The sequence below is a fragment of the Balaenoptera musculus genome, chromosome 11, assembly GCF_009873245.2.
Source record: "Balaenoptera musculus isolate JJ_BM4_2016_0621 chromosome 11, mBalMus1.pri.v3, whole genome shotgun sequence".
Classification (NCBI taxonomy): domain Eukaryota; kingdom Metazoa; phylum Chordata; class Mammalia; order Artiodactyla; family Balaenopteridae; genus Balaenoptera; species Balaenoptera musculus.
The window spans coordinates 84,477,427-84,498,748 of record NC_045795.1 but is presented as its reverse complement, the minus strand read 5'-3'; the positions used below and the strand labels follow the sequence as shown (position 1 = coordinate 84,498,748).

General features: G+C 42.5%; 1 protein-coding gene across 5 annotated transcripts in view; it reads left to right on the top strand.

The window, feature by feature from the left end:
- Window positions 1-21,322, top strand: part of FOXP1 (forkhead box P1) — a 585,986-nt gene that overhangs the window by 489,277 nt on the left and 75,387 nt on the right. For 4 of the 5 annotated variants that reach the window (XM_036868305.1, XM_036868304.1, XM_036868303.1 and 1 more), the window contains 4 exons: window positions 2,553-2,690; window positions 3,743-3,829; window positions 9,279-9,432; window positions 14,805-15,009. In XM_036868305.1, coding sequence (XP_036724200.1) covers window positions 2,571-2,690; window positions 3,743-3,829; window positions 9,279-9,432; window positions 14,805-15,009 — 566 coding nt within the window. In that variant the 5' untranslated portion in view covers window positions 2,553-2,570. The remainder of the gene's footprint in view (window positions 1-2,552; window positions 2,691-3,742; window positions 3,830-9,278; window positions 9,433-14,804; window positions 15,010-21,322) is intronic. The other variant, XM_036868301.1, reaches the window with a different exon arrangement.

Genomic DNA, 21,322 nt, shown 5'->3' with positions numbered 1-21,322 from the left:
ATAACTTTGGGAAAAGGAGATTTAAACTGTTGACCGTATATGAGGGTTTAAAAATTATCTGTGTATGTAAGTCGTTGTTTTAAACTTTTTAGATCTGTTTTATTGAAGCATAATTTACCTATATAAAATGCATTTGTTTTAAGTATACTGTTGGAAGAATTTTGGCAATTGTATCCACCTTCTGTGACCACCACCCCAACCAAGATAGATGGCATTTCCATCACCCCCAAAAGTTCTCCGGTGCCCTTCTCTTGCATAGGCTCTCCATAGTCCTTTTAAACATTATGAGCAAGAGATTGTTTCTATGATGGTTTCTGTTGTAACACTGTTAAATTTTGCGTTCATCACCAGCTTAGATCTTAACACCACCCTGTTCCTGTCTGTTTTCCTGTTCATCACCATCAGAAATTTGGCTCAAGAATATTTATATTGTACATCATCCAAGAAACGCAGGGGAAAAAAAGAAACCTTAAACATGGTTCTTTTGTTTGCTTAATCAAACCTCCCTGTATGATGATGCAACTCTCAAGGAAAAGTAAACTTCTATTGTGATACGTTGGCTTTCGCAGCTCAAAAGATAGAGATTGGCACCCAATACAGATTGAAAAATTCAAAAAGTTTCTGCTGTATGAAGACAGAGTCAACTAATTGGAATGAATTTCTAGGTGGTTAGATGTTTTGATAATGTCTTCTTGGTGTTTGTCCTAGATTAAATGCAAGTTCACTGTTCTAATCATTGGTGATATTTCGTGCTGCGAAGTATCTTTTTAAAAGGATAATTTATCCACTCATATACATCTGTCCCTGTTTGCATATAAAAATATTCAGACATGCCCATCTGTTTAAAATTACAGTGTATCCACATCTACACTTAAAAGGCCCCTGCAATAGGAAGAATTCATTGATGACCTTCCAGACTTGGGTTAATGAAAATTTTCAAATGTTCCAGCTAGTGTTTTCCAAACAATGTGAAACTTGTGCATAAACATCCCCCCACACAAAACATGCCCACAACAACGGTGGAAGCTGTTCACTGTACGTGAATCTGACCTTCAGGAACCTTTGTTAGTTCATCAAAATTAGTGATGCTGAGAAATCGGGACATCAGTGCATAATGACTGTGAAATTAGGAATGAGAGCTCGCTATGCAAATGACAGGACAAATCATGTGAAAAAGTCAAGATAAACTGCATATTAAGACATTATGTTACATAAAATTAATACTGCATTTCTCCCTTTTGCTTACTGCTCCCCTGAAAGATTTTTTAATTCTTTTATCTTCTAATCAGCTATTGTCTGCTGGATTTTTTTTTTTTTAAGTGGCACACAGGCAAAGTGCAAAACATGTTATTACCTTTTATTGTAATACATGAGATGACAGCAGATCCTTTTTAACAAAGTATATCCTTTACTGCTTCTAGCTTCTTGCTGTCACATGTTTGATTAGAAACCAAAGAAAAGTAAGGTGGTTAAATATTACTGTTAGAAGACATACAGGTTTTGTCTTTTCTTTCATTGTTTTTTTTTTTTTTCCCCTTTCCTTATCTTTTTATTTGGTGGTGGGGGGGGGTTAATTTTTCATGAAATAGTCTTCTTGTATTACGGGGCCTGACAAAATGGTTCTCGTGTAGTCTGCAAATTAAACACAAGTGCAGTGATTATTTTGAATAGCTAAATTACATTCTAGAAAGCTTGCAGAATTCATAGCATTGTCATTAGGTATCCGCTTGAATACAATTTGTGTAACCTTGGCCAAGACAGCCTGTCATTTTAATGTCAGTGTTTTATCTGAACAAGACATCATCCTTTCAGATACAGTGTGCAGGTTCCTTGCAGAGATGCCCGTGCAGAAACGTGTTAACAGTTGCAAATATGAAATGCTATCAAGTTCATCACTGTAGCTGTTTGTCACTGAAATGTCATGGAAAGCGGCTTTTAATGGTATCGCACATAATATGGAAGAATTGAGACATCTGTGTGCTGGGTGAATAAGGAAGGCTAAAAGGCATCAGAGGAAGGGTCTGTGTTGAAGTTCGGAAGGCGTATTCAAGGTTCAGCTGTCCACAAGACTCAGCGTTCATTGATTGTTCTTAAAGTCACGGTCCACAGAGGAAGGGGATCATATTAGCTCCAGCCAGCGGGAAAAATACTGGTTCCTGTTTGCCTTCTTCCCTAAAACAAAATTCACGTTGGCGTTAACATGCTACATCTCACTATGACCAAAGACTCATTCTTATTAAGAAACTGAGATCATACTAACCTAACTCCAGGTAGCATTTATGAAGCCTTTACTCCTTGTTCGTTTACCAGAGTATCGGGAACACTTGTCAGCGGCTACAGGGTTTTCTTTTCTTTTTCTTTATTTAAAATCAATGTGCCTGATAGATGAAATAGGGTTTGTGGCTGCATCCCCTCTGGATCGATGCCCTGCACATGGGAAATTGGTCAGTCCTGAAAGCAGGCTGATGCCGGTCAGTCCCTGAACCCGGAAGGCTGAGTGCTGCGGGCGTGCAATTTCCTGGCTTCCTATTTATCCTTCGTTAACGTTCTAGGTTCCCGTGTCAGTGGCTATGATGACACCTCAAGTTATCACTCCCCAGCAAATGCAGCAGATCCTCCAGCAACAAGTGCTGAGCCCTCAGCAGCTCCAGGTTCTCCTCCAGCAGCAGCAGGCCCTCATGCTTCAGCAGGTAATGGTCCTTCCTCCTCCCCCAGCCTCCCACGGCCCCTGGGGCCCGTCCCTCCACTCAGGATTCCCCTCACCTTGAGCAGCTCCTTTGCCCGTCGAAGCGTAAGCAGAGCAGGGAGGGTGGGGCAGGACGCAACATCGGTCCCTGGGTGATCAGTTGCATTTGCATCCCTGAAAGAGAGGGACCCTGCCAAAGCCACGAGGGTTTGGGCCTGGAGAGTACCCAATGGACTGAGATTAAGGCTGTAATTGGACTTGGTAGAAATAAGATCTTTTAGGCTTAGGGAGCTTTGCGCTCTTTTATTTGGAAAGCCAGAGGCTTCTAAATGGTGTGAATCAAAGCAAAATAGGGAGCATGTCAGGAGCAGGTTTAAATGTGACAGCTCTTGAAGTCCCCATTTCAACTCAGAAGCTTACAGAATTTTTCTTTTAAACATCAAGAGACGTCTTGGAGTTGGTTAATTGTCAGGTGTAGAGTTGATTTTCCCTCTTTCGTGTTTGCCGATGCTGAAGTGAACTTCCGGCTGCCGTTGTGCCACGGGGGCCTCATCGTCGGACTTGACGGACACCTGAACCAAATAGAGGAGACTCAGGACCATAGGAATGGGAGCTGCTGGGGTGAGGCCGTGGGGACAGGACGCAGAGGAAGCTACCCACGCAGTTGACGTAGACACTGAGCACGGGTCCCCAACACCGCCCAAGCCTATCACTTAGCAAGCACGTACGCGATTGGCAGTAGAGATGCACCAGACTCCCTCCGCAAGGGCGCTCTGGCTTTGTTGTACAAGCAAAGGTCATCCCTTGCCTTCTTTTAATTAGTTTGTGTAGAAAATGGTATGTTTTTCATCAGTTCATTTTGGAGATTACTTTTCAAACAATAATGCCAAGAAGAGTCAGCGTGCGCTGAAATTCATTGTCGGGTTTCAAACTAAAGGTCAGGCCATTACAGATAAAAGGGTGCTATTTTTCAAATCACAGCTTGTATGTGGCACCGAAAGGGGCAGTGGCTTGGCGCTACTCTCTGTTACTTACCGTCCTCTCTTTCCTTTGTAGCAGCAGCTTCAAGAGTTTTATAAAAAACAACAGGAACAGTTGCAGCTTCAACTTTTACAACAACATGCTGGAAAACAGCCTAAAGAGGTACCGACAATACATATTTTACTTTCAAACCGCAGATCCCAGAGGACTATCTCGTGGCTATTAAGCTGTCATTCATCTTTTAAATGATTGCACAACTGAGCTGACTCTATCGGCTCTCAGCCTTCAGGCCGAGAGATATTGTCCTGTTTTCTTTCAGATTTTTCTGGGTTCCATTTGCCGGCTGCCACGTATTTTATAACACCACCCCAGGTGTACCTCATGTGGGCACCGGCAAGAGGGATCGTGGCAGAAACTTGAGGGCTGCTTTTGCAGACTGGTACCACTGAGGTCCAGGATCTACCTGGGAGAGGTGAGGTGCACTCAGTAAAATTATACTTGGGTGCACACTTGGTTTCCCCCCACCTCCCAGCTCAGAGAGCTTGAGCATGTGGTGATGGCCTTTGCCTTTGGAAGAAGAATCTCTTACCCCGAAAGTTAGAGCAAGATTCAGAACAGCCCGATCTCTGTTGAACTTCTTCCTGCAAGTTGCACGGATCGTTAACTGCTTAAAGGCAGGCTTGGATTGTTTGTGTTTTCCCGAGAAGAACTCGTGTATCGCAATAGCTTCTATATACACAGTACTTTGTAAGTGCCCATAGTGATCACATGTGCCCACCACCCAGTTAGGTGACAGTGTTCACTCCATAAAAGGGAAGGCCTTCCCAGGGAGGGTTTCTGTCCCACCTTCTATGCAGCTCCACGTGGCTGAGGCTCGGTCAGATGGGGGAGTATCTCCGGGCATGTGTGCATTATCGTGACATCTTTCTGCCCATTCCAAAGTTATCCGATGTAACTTATCTCCTCGTGTTTTCACGGTGGACTGAAATTCTTTCCATTTGAGTGTTCTCCTTGGAATGACAATTCAGAGTTTGATAAACAGCTCCGAATCCCGCTGAACAGCTTCTTTGCTGACCCAGAGGAGGCAGCCACTTGCTTTAGTTTACAGGGAGTCCCTCCAGGTGACCCTCCCCATCCCTGCCCCTCGCAGGAACCCGGATGCTGAGCTCAGGTGCCGATGCTGAGCTCAGGTGCCGGGAAGCGCTCGTCTTACATGCTGGGAATGAGCCAGCCGTTCTCACTTTGCCGGCTCCTCCCTCTGCACAAATTGGGTACATTTTCCGTGCCCTGCCAAGTTTTCATCCTGGAGTCCTGTTTAGCAGCCTGGATGGAAACCCCTGCAGAGTAGGGGCAGTTTGGGGGTGAAGGGGAGGAGGCGTTTTAATGAAACTGCTGACACAACCTTAAGTACGGTAGCGCGCTACCGGGTGCTGCTATAATAAAAAAGGGAACAGATTAAAAAGTGTCTAAAATGTAAATCTAAAGGACTAACAGTAATTAAAATGGAAATGGCACAGGGAGGGAAGGCATGTAATTGTGAGATATCACTGTGCAGAAGGCTCTCAGCTTTGTTTTGCTGGCTGTTTTTCTAATTCAGTAGGGCTTACTCATCAGTGGCAGTTCAATGCGCGTTAATGACTCTGGGATTGCAGGCATCACTCTGGACAAAGAAATGATTATTGTGCGGTCAAAAGAAGTTCAAAGACAAGAAGGGAATTTCAGTTTTTTCCTTAGAGATCCACATTCAAGAGCATATAAATTAAGCCAAATGTTAAAAACCACAGTCTGAAAGCTGACTTCAAAGTCACAACTCTCTAATTAATGAACTGCGAGCTTCAGTTTGGACAAGTTGTGGTTTGATGCGCCCATAAATCAACATGACAGGCCTGTTTCACAGTCTCAGACAGTGCTCGTCACTGAGTCACATCAGATGTAAACACAGCAGAAGAAAGAAGGGATATGAAGGAGGTGCAATTGATCAACAGAATTGGTAAAAACCCACTTTTGAAGCACATTATGCATGATCACAGGAAATGGTTACAGCCTCAAGAGGTTTCCCCTTCTGCTGTTGCTTTTTTGAATCAGATTTCTAACAGCCTTCAAAAGGGAGAATAAGAATTATGGAGTTTCTCCCCTGTGGCTCGCAGGCAATAACCCCCTGTTGTTATTTTGTGCTTCTTTCTTTTCAAAGGCATCAAAATTTAGTTTTTTAAAGATCTTTAACTCTATATTTGAAGACAAACAAAAAAGGGCCGCACTGTCATTCTTATCAGTTACCAGGGATTGTGTTTTTCCTTTCTGTTGCCACTTCTTATTAACCTCTTATTTGGTCTGTTAGACATAGTTTGGAATGCACTTCTGCATGCTGGGAGAACATGAAAGTTCAGATGAGCTCAGAGGGCACATAAAGAAATATGAAGCCGAAAGTTACACAGCAGAAGGAAGGATAAAAGTTAACTCTCCCAAATTGCTGCTGTCAGAAAGGGGGCATCTCGGGCGCACAAAGACGATGGTGGTGTCAGAATTTGGGAAGGGAGTTTCGGGGAGAAAGGGGAATACTTTGTATCTGAACCAGGGGAAGGTGGTTACACCGCAGTAGCATTTGGCATCTCCAGGGCGCTGCGTTTGTGGTGGTCACCCTTTGCCATCCATTTCGAAAGGCAAACATGATGTTGCCTTCACATCCTGAAGGGTGGGTAGACCCAGACCCGCGGGCATGCCCAGCGGGCGTGTCTCCTTGGATTCTAGCGGTGCGTCCACAGTGCCACTGGATGTGGCCGAGACCTGTTGTAACAATGATGAGGAGAGCCCTGTTTCCCTAAGGTAAGGGGGGAAGCCTCCTGAAATTACCATGCAGGTGGTGGGCCTTTTGGGCTACCATGAAATAAAGTCACATGGTAGCAATTTCATGATGTGGATTGGTGGTTAGGATTTTAACAGGGTTTGAACTCGGATGTTGACAGATGGAACAAGTATATTAATTTACTGAATCCCCGGTCATTAGTGGCTCATAATTTTGAATCCTCAGCCCTCCCTCTCCCCCGCCCCATCCCCTCTTTTGATCACCTCTGCAGTAAGACAGTTGATCCTGGGCCAGAACAACGTCCTTTAGTCTCCTTTTTTCCCCTAAAGTTGCCTTGAGATGTTTCCTTGAGAAAGTCAGGCCCCACGTTGAGTTTAGACCTAAGACCTTCCTTGGGAGATGGGTGCTCTGTAGCCCCAGTACAGCTGGCATTTAGGTGACGGCTCACGACTATTTGACAGGACGGGTGTGGAAAAGAGAAGGCAGAATTGATTTTAAGTCGAGCCACAAAAAAAAGATCCCATCCTGTGTGGGTGAGGTAGGCTAAGTTGATTGTTTTAAAAGGGCCGTTTGTCCTGGGCAGTTATGACAGTTTATGTTAGGCAGTAGGGAGGAGCCGAAGAAAGCAAAACAGACCTTTGACTGCAGCGCTAGGGAGGGGATTCGAAATGCAAGGTTTATCAGGGCACTTTAGCATTTTAACACCGACTACTGACCTGTCCAGGGGACTGCACGGAGACCTTTTTTGTATGCATTCAATTGTGAGAAGTAAACAAACGGGCTCGTATCCTGTGTTTGGTAACTGGGTGGGGAGCACAGTTTGGCAACCAGTGTTGCTTTTAAATTCTTTCTTTGGACAATGGGCCTTGTATACTTTTATATCCTGACTTTTCAAACGCGGACAGCTCTCATGAGCTTTTCCTAGGGATGGCCACAGAGACAACAGAACAGCCATCAGTCATTTTATGTAAATACACAACTTCTAAACATTTCATTTACAGTAAGATGGGAAACACTCTCCCCAAACTCCAGCACCCTCCCTGCCCCATGATCTTCTCCTTCAACAAGAGCTAATTCCTTGATCTTTTATTGTATCAATGTTATTTTTCTTCTCTTCCTTCCCTCACCCATTTTTCTAAACGTCATGAATTAACATCTGTTGAAGAAATGAAAAGATCACTTTGACATGAGTATAACCATCATTGGCTCTTACGTTAATGTGATAACTTGGGAAGGGGTGAAAACAATTGGGTCATTTTACGCATGCTGTTCTTCAATGAAAACACTGGCTTTTCATTTAAATTTATTTAAATTTTTCTTGTCAGTGGTATAGAATTTGTTTTTTGGAGTGAAACTCAATTAACTTTCTCAGCGGCATGGTAGTAAGTCTGAAATGGGTTGCTAATATGAGAATGATGGTTTTTACCGTAAAATAAACTACATGGAGACCAAAAGGAAACCACCATTTTTCTCCTCCTTTGAACTATACATCAGAAGGTCTTGATATATATATACCATTTTATGGATGTATCAGATCAAGGTCATGTGTTAGGTTAAGTGAATGCAGTTGTTTGTAAAGTGTAGTTAGGAGAAGCTCTGTGAAAGAGTTGTATTGTCCTCTTGGTTGTGAACGTCTCTGATGTTTTGAATGATACTCAGAATTAGGAAAACGTATCTTGTTCTTTTTGTAAAGAACCTTTTTCTTTCTTTCTTTTTTTTTTTTTTTCCTGGCTCCAGAACTCCCTTCCCAAAGAAGGGTTAACTTTCCTTTCATAATTGTTAGCCATAATGTGGCTAAGACCTCCACCTCGATTTGATTCCTAGCAGATTAAGGATATTAGATAATTTCCTTCTATTTATTGTAATAGTGCACTGTATTATCTTTCTATCACTCAGATAATTACTGAGGAAATCTACATTAATTTTTTTGGCTGGAGCAAGACCTGCTAAACACAGGAATGATGTATTGATGTTTTACACAACAAAAGTTTTCCTCCTGTCATTATCCAATCAACAGAAAGATATTTATCATTTCGCAAAGCCCCTTCTTTGCAAGAACAAAGCGGGCGGGGAAGCAGGACCAGCAGGCAGACCTCGGGGTTTCTGAAACTCAAGCCAAGCGAAGGCATCTGAAGCTTAAAGTGTCCTTCATGTTAAACACTCACAGCCGAGCACGATGTTGTTTGCTAAATTATGAATGTGTGTAATTAAAATCTAGTGGCTGTTTCTATGAAAGATTTACAATGTTATTTCATCGTTTGTCATGGCTAATTAACAATATTAGATGAAGTTTTTCTTCTTCAAAGGTCTGATTTTTTCTCATTTATTTATGTCAGAAGTGATAAACAGAGTAGTTAAAAGCTTCTCCCCGCGCAGGCGGGATGGAGGCAACTTGTCCCTTCACACCTCAGAGGTTCAGGGTTCAAATCCCTCCAGACCTGGAGTGGTCTATAGCCTACCTGCTGCTCCTGTGTCTACTTAGAAATTTCAGAGTCTAGGAGTCTACATCTTGGCGAGAAGAACTCAGGCCTTTCAAACCGTAGGCAAAAGCTGCCTCGATTGTCAAATTATTTTCCTATGGGAGCCGGCCGCAGAAAGGGCCCACACCCAGCCCCTCGCTTCTCTTCGGAGGCGATGTGTCCTGTCCCTTTGAAAGCAGCCTTGACCCCGAGCCCTCCGCGAAACTTTAGTGACCGCTCTCAGTCCTGGCTGATCACAGTGTGTTTGGAAATGTCCACACGTTTCACCTTCCCCCAGCAGTGGCCATCTCATTTTTTTTTTTTTTTTTCCCTTCCTGATTTCTTCCAGCAACAGCAGGTGTCTACCCAGCAGTTGGCTTTCCAGCAGCAACTTTTACAGATGCAGCAGCTACAGCAGCAACACCTTCTGTCTTTGCAGCGCCAAGGCCTTCTAACAATCCAGCCGGGGCAGCCTGCCCTTCCCCTCCAACCCCTTGCTCAAGGTAAGCGTTGATGGTACAGAAGGCGCTGCTCTCTCGAGACTCCGGGGCGGAGGACGGGGGTGGGGGTCGTCTTCTTCCAGCTCATCGTGAAGGAGATTGTCCGTTTAAAACACGCCGAAACACACTCGGAGGCAAAGCCGGATCAGGGAGCAGTGATGGACCTTTCCAGAAGCCAGAGTGCTCGTCAGCGCCCAAAGGAAGAGGGAGGCTTAGCAGGATCAGAATACTGCACGTTCTTAGAGTACGAGAAGGCAGCGCTGCTCCGGCTGAGGGAGCGTTTCAATCAGATCTTCTCGCGTTTTCAGTTTGGAATCACAGATGCATTTTCTTGAAGGCTTCTGTAGTCATTTTAAGATGTGTTGTACATCCTGTAACTTGCTCTGTGTTAAATCGTAGTGATGCTTTAGAAATGCCACTTTTTAATATCTAGGGAGAAATTCAGGTTTCTTTTTCTGTTAACGATTATGATTCATCTCTTGCTGTTACAAAAGCCAAGGTGGTTTTCTCTTGGGTTCTCCCTTTTCTTTCTTTCTGTATTCACCTGACTGTTGGTTTTTGAGCCCGTTGGCTCTATACGCGTCAGAACAGGCAGCCTGTCCATCTCCAGCTCTCTTTCGAAAACTGGAGCCCTTTGAAAAGGAAACAAGATTTCATGGATTTAAAAATTTCTTTGGCAGAGCCATTGACATGTTCTTCCAATGGGTGTTGGACGTCAGAAACAAATGAGTACTCTAGCTGTTTTTAGGACATCCTCTGGGTTTAAGCAACTCTAACTTTCATGTGTGTGCAATGTGATACACAAATGGATTATTCAGAACCAGCAAGAAGGAAAGGCAGGAAGGAAAGAAGAGTCATGCCGTGTTTTGAAATACAATTCCTCCATCCCGTATGGGGTGTGGTAGATTTCATTTGCCTCCTCAAGGCCCATGGTAGACTCGGATGTATGTGTATATGTGCCTTCAAGGCTGGTAGCTAAAGCCTTTGGTATCTTGGATTCAGTTTCATTATGAAAGGGTTGAAAATATGGAACGTCTTTCTCCCCTCATGGTGCTGAAGGCATGGCCGTGTGTACAGTAACTTTTGGTGTCAGGTGGAGCCGGTGAGGCATGTGTGCGTGGAATCTTGATTCTCCCGAGTCAGCCACACCCAACTTCTGTCCCTCCTGGGGTTCTTTGGGTTGTGTTTATGTTTTCAGTGTTGAGACCAGGGCTTTTTCCTCCTTTAACTTCCCTCTTGCCTCCCCTCCCCCTTCTGCCATTACTGCTCATCCGCGCAATATATAATCAGCATCTCCGTTGCTGTCAAAATAGAAGATTTGGTAACTGAGCAGTGCCGGGCGGGGTTGTGGGGGGGAGGACACATGGGCTAATGCATTTTTGTGCTTGCGAAATGTTATAACGTGCATTAGTTACATCTTTGGGTTTATTGTTGGCAACGTCACCTGCTGGGCTGACACACGCACTGGACTCCGCTTCCACCTTGCTCATCTTTTCCCACTGCTCCTGTACTATTAAGTTTGTGCACTAAGGTTCATTGTTATAGTACATCAGTTAAGCTGTCCAAAAGAGGGCAATTGGGCAGTGACAAGACAAGCTCATGTGTAATGTGAAAGAAATGAATGTGGTGATGCATGAAGTGTAATCTCTGCAGTAACATATCAGAGACACCGGTAGGTAATTTACTAGTCATGGCATTGATTGATATGCTTAGCAGTCTGCTCTGACTCTTAGCCTCCCCCCCCCCCCCCCGCCCCGTGACATTAAGACGACGCATATTTACAGTCTAAGGTGGTACCTTTGTGTGCGCCCAGGATGCATAAACGCAAATGTAGATATTTCTCCCAGTGAAGTGAACCACCAGTGTCATTGCCATCTCTCTTGGAATCAGGAGGTTGGTTTTGTCTCCCCTAACCCTTCTCCCAAAGTGGCTGGAGAATTCAGTCATGTTGGACTACAACACAATTTTTTTTTTAATCAGAGAGATGATGGCTTAAAACTGATGTCATTATGAGGTTTAAATCAACTTTCTGCTTGCTTGAACGTGGTCACCTGGGTATGGAGGTACAAGGACAAAAAAAGGTTGATCAGCTCTGTCTTGGAGCCAGTGATACCTGGGGTTGTAAAATTGAGTTCCGTGAACGGTAATCTGTCAGCTGTCCCCGCAACATACATTTTTTAAACCTGTGTCTGCATTTTCTTTTATAATGAAGGGGCCAGTTGTCCTGGAAAAAGAAATGTAGCAAGGCACAGGGTTTATGTGTTAAAAATGCTGGTGATGCCCACTTCTGGATATAATCATCATGGTTCTTTTACATACCTGTACGGTCTTGGCTAAGTTGCCTTAAACATGCATGTAGAAATATCAAAGTATACGAAGAGACAGAGAGTAATATTTTGAAGGCTCTTTCCCCCCCACCCCGGAGGTTTTAGGTTATGAAACAGCAGGACTTTTTTTTTGGATGTTTTTAGGGCTGTTGTAGGATGTTCTCTCTGTTTTACATTTTTAGCATGTCTGTTTTTCCCTTGGTGTCTTTAATCATCTCATCTTCCTCAGCACCTGTAATCCCATACACTTTTAGTATCATTCTGACTTTTTAATTCTTTAAAATGTAAACTATAGCTGGGAGAAAATTACATGCCTGCTGATGTACCTGTTAATGGATTTGTTTAACTTGGTACTGTTATTCCTATGTACCATTTTTTGGAAGAAATGCATGCTTTCTGGACATTTGCTGTCCATTTAGTCTGATGAGTGACTAGCTTACCTTTTATCTGTCACAATTCTATCATGAGATCTCGGCTGTCAAATAACAGCATCCTTTGGTAGATAAGTATTCATTGAACTAACAGTTTAACATCACTAACAAGGCGTAACATTGATGGAGGAGACCAATTTGACTGCCTTTCTGTGAGTCTGATGGCAATGTTCTTCACCGTTATTATCACATCGAAATTTGACCCAGAAGGATGCCTCGTTGTCAGTCAGCGAGTTCCTGTTTTATTTACCGTTTCTCCTTCTGGGCGAGGGAACTGATTTGCTAGCCTATTGGAGTAGCATTACTGTACTCTGTGGGCATAACAAGTGTAACAGGGCATTTCTCTTTGTCTTTATTTGCTGGATAAACAGCTTACTCTTGAAACACCTTCAAAGTTCTGCTTCTGTCGAGGGGAAAGTGTTAACACAGTTGTTAGAAACCGTGGTGTGTTCTTCCTTCCAACCTCCCATGCACCTGACCCAGAAATCAATTAGTTTGAGTTGAAAAATAGGTGGCTTGTTCTTTTCGTGTGTATTTACTCCCCAGAAAATAAAACTGGGTGTTGACTTGTGTGGCTTTATATCAGTGTGCTATCATCCACAGACAAGCCTATTCACTATTGTTTCAGTTGAATAAATAGTGGTCGGAGGGTCAGCCATCTTCGCAGGTAATTGTTGGTGTGCAGACGTCAGCGGTGGCCTGTTAGCTACAGACACACCCCACATGTCACCTCGCAAGGTGTTGGAAAATAATAGCCCAGATGCGGCAGAACCGGACACGGGATTGTGTGGTGACCTTTCCCTTTGTTTAATTTGCCTCCGAGGTTTAATTTCAGGGGACAAGTAATAATTGAATATGCCTAATAACTAAACGCTCATTTGGGACAAAATCCATCAAAATATAATTGGCATTTGATTCTTATGAAGGAAGAAGAAACCCGACTTGGCTGTCGAGGATGCGTTCGAAGAATATCTGACCACTTAATGTATCATTTGAAGCCTCCTTTGTAATATTTATTAATTGCAAAGACTCGAGCATTTGAACATTTTCGTGGAGAACCGTTAGGAGAGACCAACTGTTTTTGTTAACGCTCCTCTCAGAAAGGCGGGGAAGGTTATTGGTCTGCTGTGCAATAATTTACTCCTCTTTGATATGCAAACGATCCACGGTGAATATAAAAAAATCCTATCAGACTCATTTCACAGTTCTTAACCACTCGGATTCTCTGGAGTCCATCGCCTCATTAGACCAGTGCTCTCCAATGCTAGCATAATTAAAATCTTTAACAGTTTAGCAAAGTAAAGATGTTTGGCTGATCACGTTGAGATGATTATCTATCCATTGTATTCTAAATGACAAAAATAAATTAAATTTAGACCTTGGCATTTTTTATTATGTGTTTCAAATGAATGTAATGCGCACAGCCTTCTTTTTAAATTCAGTACCTTAGGTTTGGTCAGAAACAAGCCTGTTTCGGTTACTGCTCTATAGTTAGAAAATGGCAGGCTTTCTCGGATAGCTGGCTTCCAGTTGATTGAAACAATGAACTGTGGTCCAGACGTCCAGTTCTAACGCGGCATTGCCTTGTGATGTCCAGGGCCTGTGATTTCTTCCAGGTTGTCCTCCTAAGTTGTTGTTTTTGTCAGTTGCCATTCAGAATATTTTTCTTCTCTAGTGTGTACGCACTAGAATATGCCTTGAGGTAGGATTTGGAAATCCTGGGCTGTAGAGGCATGCCGCCAGAATAAAGGCTGCAGGCCCACAATAGTGAGATTGGCATCCTGATTGTATCTCTTCTTGGGGGAAAAAAAAGCAAGTTGACACTTACTGCCTAAGACCCATGTCCATTCTGACCCCCTTAAAAACAAGAGAACTTTACTGCTCCAAGTTTCTTTCACGTTTTCATTTCATTCTGCAATGGTTCATTAGCATGGATCTAAGAAATGACAGTAATAATAGTGTTACTTGTATAAAAAGTTACACAGTTTTTCAGTAGACACATCCATCAATTAAGCATGTGGTACAAGAAACCAAAATTAATGAGGAAGATAGGTGTGTTAATGAAATAATCATAGTATAATCAATTTGACTGTTAAAAGTTGAAAAGCATTTCAGGAAGACAATATGAATTCATAATTTACGTCTAAAAGTGATTAATAAAAACTGTATTTAATAACAGAGCTATTTGTCATCATTTAAGGCTTAAGCACAAAAATTATTCATTTTGTGGCTCGTGTTGTCATAATAGTATAGTTGAACAAATTTATTTTGAGCCCTTCTTTGTGTCTAAAAATACAGTAACATCTATCTGCATTTTTTCCCCCCCAGCGATTTAGAAACAACAGTTTGGATGGAGGCATACAGTCTTTGCAAGAAGTAGCTGTGTTTTGAATCCTTTTCACGGGTGTCTCTTATGTGTGATGAGGGCACTTCAGGGGGAGGACACGTTCGTTCCTACCGTATTTGCCTTAGTTGAGAGGGAAGGAAAAAAACTGAGCGCACCAAACCCGCTCCCCCCAACACTAGGCTTTGTTTACTGACTCTTTGATTTAATTACTGTTTGAAGAGGACGGAATTAGCTGTTAATTGATTTAATTATCCAATTTGTTTGTTTCAGGCATGATTCCAACAGAACTGCAGCAGCTCTGGAAAGAAGTGACAAGTGCTCATACGACAGAAGAAACCACGGGCAACAATCACAGCAGTTTGGATCTGACCACGACATGTGTCTCTTCCTCTGCACCTTCCAAGACCTCCTTAATAATGAACCCACATGCCTCTACCAACGGACAGCTGTCAGTCCACACTCCCAAAAGGGAAAGGTAGGAACGCCCATCTGAGATGTGTCCAAAGCTGTCTTTCACGCGGAGGGGTGGGTGGCCCGGCCTCGCCATATCTTGGTGATCTCTAATTGGATCCATGTGACTGGAGTGTGCATATAATTACTTCACAATGTATTCAGTATGGTGTGGGTGTGAAGCATCTAATTATTGTCACCTTTTCAACATGGAATTAGCACTTATGTAGATCGAACCTGAGCTTAGGAACTCAGGCAGAGTCTTTTGCTCTCTCATTGGATGGGTTGGATTTCCAGGCTTCCAGGCTTATTACTCTTACTGCCAAGTGTCCGCTCCATACAAGCTGATTTCCTTGGCTTTAAACATCTTCTAAGGGAATGGCGTTGTCTGCTGTAGGCTGTGTTGAATCACGGTTTGAGAAAAGGTAGAACGCACATTACTCTGCACTGCCCTCCTTGAAGGCAGGGAGCCCATCTTTTTCATCATCGTGTCCCCAAAGTACTTGGCCTTTTTTTTTTTTTTTTTTTTTTTGGAAACCGTCAGTGAAGGTTTGAGGGATGGAGAGATGGAAGGGGTCCACGTGTATGTATACACACACAAGCATACACAGCCACTTTCTCCTGCTCACGGGACATATGGTAGCATTGACTCAATTTCTGTATTCCTGTTTGGAAGTTAAGACTTTATATTTTTTAATTGCCCGGAGCTTCACTTGGATGTTAGCTGAAGCTGAGGTTGATTGCGAGATCCAAAATATATCATGTGAGAAGACAGCTCTAAGAAAAGGAAGCTGTGAATCCATGTTATTATACCTTAGCACGCAGAACTATTAGTTCCACTGTTCAGTGCTTTTCCAAAGTAGAAAATATATATAAAACTTTTTTTTCGGTTTACTATTTTTAAACTGTTTCCTGTGTATTTCATACGCAGAGTGTCCACCCACAGAAGGAAAGAAACCTCAAAAGTAATAGGTGATAGTAAGTGTCATTTCCATCAGGAAAACAAGATTATTTTGGTTTTTTTAATAAAAGTGACCCAGTGAAAGGATTTTGAATTTTATTTTTCACTTAAGCAGTTACACATATAATTTAATGTGTTTCTTGAAATAGTGAACATTAAGAAGCCCACTGATTTAATTAGATGTGTATCTTTATACCAGCAACATTTTATCCATTTAGAGCTTAGTAAACACAGAAAACAGTATATGAATGTTTGTGTGAGTGTGTGTTTGTGTGTATCACCGTTCCAACGTAAAAACCACGAGAGGTTTCCAGAGATGAGATTATATATGTTTTAGCCAAAACTTGCAACTGTCCTTTTAAAATCACTTTAGAGTTTCTGTGGCAGACACAGAAAGACTAAAAGATGCTTATCACTTTTTGGTTTAGAAGAGCCTGAAAAATAGAATGGTGGGCAGTAAGAATTAATTTGGAGCCATTGGACCAAATGTGGCTTCTTTTGTTTCCAGTGAGGATAGATTTATATGTCTGGAGACCAGTCTTAGCTCTCGCTTTATAATCTCTTAGAATGCCTTTGTAATTAAACAGACAAACAAACTAGACTTTAGATAGCTTTTGAAGAAAAGGTTCTAGGCTGTTGTCCTTTGCTCTACTTGCTTTCGGTATCCTGAGGTTGACGCTGTCCATTTACTGCAGAGGGATCGAATTACATCTTTATCCATAGGCAGAGCAGGAGGCCATAAGCTGAAAAATGCCAACTGATGCACTTAAGGTATTTGTTGTAATCTTGTCAGCCATTGTGGAGCCTGCACAGATTTCCTGTGACACAGAAAACTCTCCCTGTTTAGATGCACCATGCTCAGTTTCATTCTAAAAGGTTACGTATCTGGAGTCAGGTAGTAGATTAGCAAGGAGGCGAATAGGAGAAGAATAGCCCTTTTCATGTCTTTAGGTGCATTCGAAAGTAAATGGATCTCAGAGACAGTCTAATTCTAGGAGAATCAGTTTGTTGGATTTCTCTCGTTTTATGGTCCTTATGTGTCTGCACAAAAGTTGGGCTTCATCTTCATTTATACTACCTACCAGCATTAGAATAAGGATCAGAAAAGTATTTAGATTCCACTGAACCTTAATCTGGATATAAAAACAGGCTGACTTTTCCAACTGTTCATGCAAAGAAGAAGCAACTATGAAATTATATGCAACTGCTTAACCTCTTGGACCTCTCAGTTTCTGTTACCTGGGAGGTTCCTAGGCATGGCTGGATTAAAACAGATTCTAGTCAGCACATTTTAACTGAACGTAGCAAATTTGCCAAATGAGTACCTTAGGTTAAAGATACGTCAAAAACTTACAGACTTAAAAAATTGATCACTAGAAATTCAATAATTAGTTAGCCAGCTTTGTATATAAGGACTTATAATGAGTGTTTTTACCCTCTGAGGGTTTATTTTAAAATCTCGTGGGGTATTACTGTTGAAATAGTGTAAGATGGTTAAAAAAAAAAAAAAAAAAAAAAAGCTGTCACTATCGAAATATGTTCTCACTTACACAGTGAGTTGTCATTTGTCTCAGGAGTCCCTTGGAGAAGTTTCATCCCTTACTCACCAAGGGCATTTGTGAAATGGATCTCTTTCGAAGCTCTCCCTTGATTTCTACGTAATATTCCCCACCACATCCCACCCCCGGTGCTCCTGGAGCTGTAGCTTAGGTTACCAGCTTTAAGGATTCTTTCTGAAAGGACTTGGGAGTGCTCTGTGTGAAACTTCATCGGACCACGGTAATATCGTGAGAGTTTTGGTGTGTTTTTCAAGTTGCGAGACGTCTCCCAATCACGACTGGGCCGCGTGTTTCCGTGCCATGTGGAAGACCTCCCCCGCCCCCTTGCATCCTTCGGGCTCCCATGAGCAGCCGCCGCAGCAGCAGCTCTGGGGTTTGGTGAGCTGCAATCTGTTAAGGAGATAAATCATGTGCTTGGCCCGACACTCCTACTCTCCTCTTTAATTTGTCTTACACAAGGAAAATTATAATTAAATCATTCAGGGTAAACCCTTGAGTGTAGAGAAGGGAAAAAAAAAAAACACACTTTGGTAAAGATTGCCAATAGAAACCCACTTCCCCGTCGCGCAGGGTTGAGACATGTATCAATATTCAGCACTTTCAGGGGAGGAGCGGCCCATGTGATTTGTGAGGCGATTGCCATCGCTCCCATCAGGGCTTGTTAAGATCCTGTCCCTGCGCAGTCACGGACCTTCCGCGTCATGAGAATGCAGCACTGGCGCCATGCTTCGTGCTTTGATTTCCTTCCGAGAATTTAAGAATGTTTATTGTGCTGATTTTATATATATGTTATATATATAAAAAATATATATGTATAATATGTATATATTCATTGGCGCGATAAACCTGCCTCTGTTGTCAGGGCCTGAGAGAAGCGTGGTGGGAATGAAATTCAACAGGCAGGAGCTAAAGAGAGCTACAAAGGGAAGCAGGCACATTCATACCTCTTACTGTCATTTAATTCCACAAGACCAGGGCGTCATGACTTCTTTGGTAAATAGACAAAACAGGGATACCTGTAAACACGAAGATACTATCCCGTTTCCGTAATTTGTCTGACTATCTCGCTTTAGGAAATTCCAAGTTTTGGTGTGGGTAAACAAAATCAAAGGGCGTGCAAATGAAACATTTATTAAAATGCTAAATTTAGTAAACCCCTTTGAGCTTCTTGGATCAAAGCAGCTATGTAAATACAAATAGCAATTACTACTTAAGTAATTGCCTGAATTAAAATTCTGACTATCACATTACATTATGGTGCACTAGGGAAAGGGCAGGGAACTCTCATTTAATGCATTTTTTTCTGTGTGCCAAGCAGCTGGCTAAACTCTTACCTTTGGAGGGATGGCTCATTTTAGCCACGTGACTGCTGGGAAACAGCAGGGTTTATTATACCCATTTTACAGGTGAGGAAGCTGAATCATCAAGATTAAATAAGTGACCTAGGGTCACAGAACTCGTTAGCGGCATAGCCGGGATCGAATTCCACTCTCTCTTTTACTTCATCAAACAGCACTTAGAGATTCCATTCAGTATAGAAGTGAATACGTAATTATGATAAATTAAAATCAGTGCTCCTAGAAGAAATTTTAAAAATTCAATTCAACAAAACGTGTATTGACTCAAAATCCTAGAGTTCCCTCTGTTAAGGTGGATACAGATAGTTCCTAGGCGTCTCGCGAAGGGAGGGTGGGTGGAGAGGATTTGCAAAATATAAATCATTTACGGTCTGAAACGGCACATAAAGAACAAAAATGGACCCCATGCAGGATTTGCACACAGGCAGATGCAAAACAAGCCTCTCCCTCCTTTCAGTGTATCCTGACTTTCCTTCCTGCCTTATAAATCTTGTGTTTCCTCATTGAACACATCATCTGGTCTCTATTCTGTTTCAGCTGTCCTTCTGTAGTCCATATCAGAGATAGTCCTTTTTTCTGATCCTCCCCAGCTTTTTGCTTTTAGTTCAACCACCATTAGTAGATATTTTATAACTTGAATGTGTCTCAGATGCATAGCTCTTCTAAATATTTGTTCCAAGGTTTTCCTTAAGCATTTGGTGAAACGTTTCTTTAAACTCTGGAGAGATCCCAGGTTGTGCAGCCTCTTCTTTCTTTGAGGCTGTCATATTCTCAGAATCAGGTGACCCACACTGGGCACCTCTCTCTCTGAGGCCTAACCTGCCTTCTGTCCCTGCAAGGTACCTTCCTTTTCCTTCTCATTTGTTGACACAGCCCTGTGTATTCCAATTGCTTGCGATTTCCACACTTCCCAGCTGGCAGCTGCCTTCAAATAACCCCTGAAGGTTTACGCTTGGCTCGTGGACTTTCAGACAGTTTCACTTGATTCACAGTCTCTGTTTTTGATTTGTGGCCTCTTGACATATTGCCGTGGATTTGACTATATAACAATAACATTTGTGTTGACCAGCCCTTCTGTTTTCAAAAGGCAAGGGACTCTTGAGTCGTGGACATGCTTGGTGTTTCGTTTCCCTTTCTTTCTTTCTTTTTTTTTTTTTTTTTTAACTAAATCCTCTGTTGATGAATAAATATTGGTGCTCTTGGTTTCCTCGCTAACATTCTAGAAGCTTGGTCTCAGAACTCTTCTGGTTACACAAGCATTTAGCTTTTGCATATTTTCATATTCATATTTAGGGCCTCTGGAGCCAGAAATTTAAGTAGTAAGCTGTAGGTCCTGTGACTCTGAATAGGTCTTCCTCATTTCAACCGTTTTTTTTTTTTTGTATTTTGAAAATCAGATAATTTCTTTTGTATTTCTTTTGATTTGAAGCACTTGAGCAAACTAGTGACCCCAAATCTTCCCTCCCCGTTAGATTCTTTTGGAGAACCTGCAGTCACGTTGTCCCAAATTGTCCTTAGAATTCTCACTGCTACTTCTTGCCCATAGAGGTTGAGGCATTTGATCTGTTACACAGGTCAGCAAATTATGGCCTACCGGCCAAGCCTGGCCGGCTTCTTATTTTGTAAATAAAGTTTTATTGGAACACAGTGAGGCTTATTCATTTACACAAAGTCTATGGCTGCTTTCACACTACAATGGCTGGCTTGCACACCATTGTAAAGCAATTATACTCCAATAAAGATGTTAAAAAAAAAAAAAAAAAACAATGGCTGGCTTGAGTAGTCACAGCAGAAAGCATATAGCCCACCAAGAGTAAAACATTTACCATCTGGCCATTTACAGAAAAAGCTGGCCGACTCCAACGTTAACCATCAGACCAGTGTTTCCCAGATTGCCTGATGATAATAATGTCACAGGTATTTGTTAAAATATACCGCTTCCTAGGCCTCTCCTGTGAAGATTTGGATTCCATTGGTCTGAGATGGGGTGTGGGAATTTTCTATTTGTCATGCCTACCCTAGATTCTTGCTCCTCAAAGGCTGTAGACCAGCAACTTTGGCATCACATGGGAGCTCATTAGAAATGCAGAATCTCAGGCCCCACCCCGGATCTACTGAGTCAGGGTCTGCATTTTAACCCAGTCCCCGGGGCCTTTGACGTGCCCATTGAAGCTTGAGAAGCACTGCAGTTTAGCATGCTCAGTGCACCTGGGTCTGGGCACTGCTGGAAAGAACAGAGATTTCCCCCCACATTTTGATGATGCTCCCAGACACGTCCAGTCCACAGAACCAGTGGTTTGCGATTCCGGTGTGAGCCAACAGAGTACAGGTACTGCTACTGCTGGAAGGAATCAGAAGCTGGCATATGATGGTGATGATCAGGCAGGTAACTTTTATTGAACTATTACTTTGTGCCAGTCACAACGCATAAAGGACTCGGCAGAAGCGTCAATACTGATT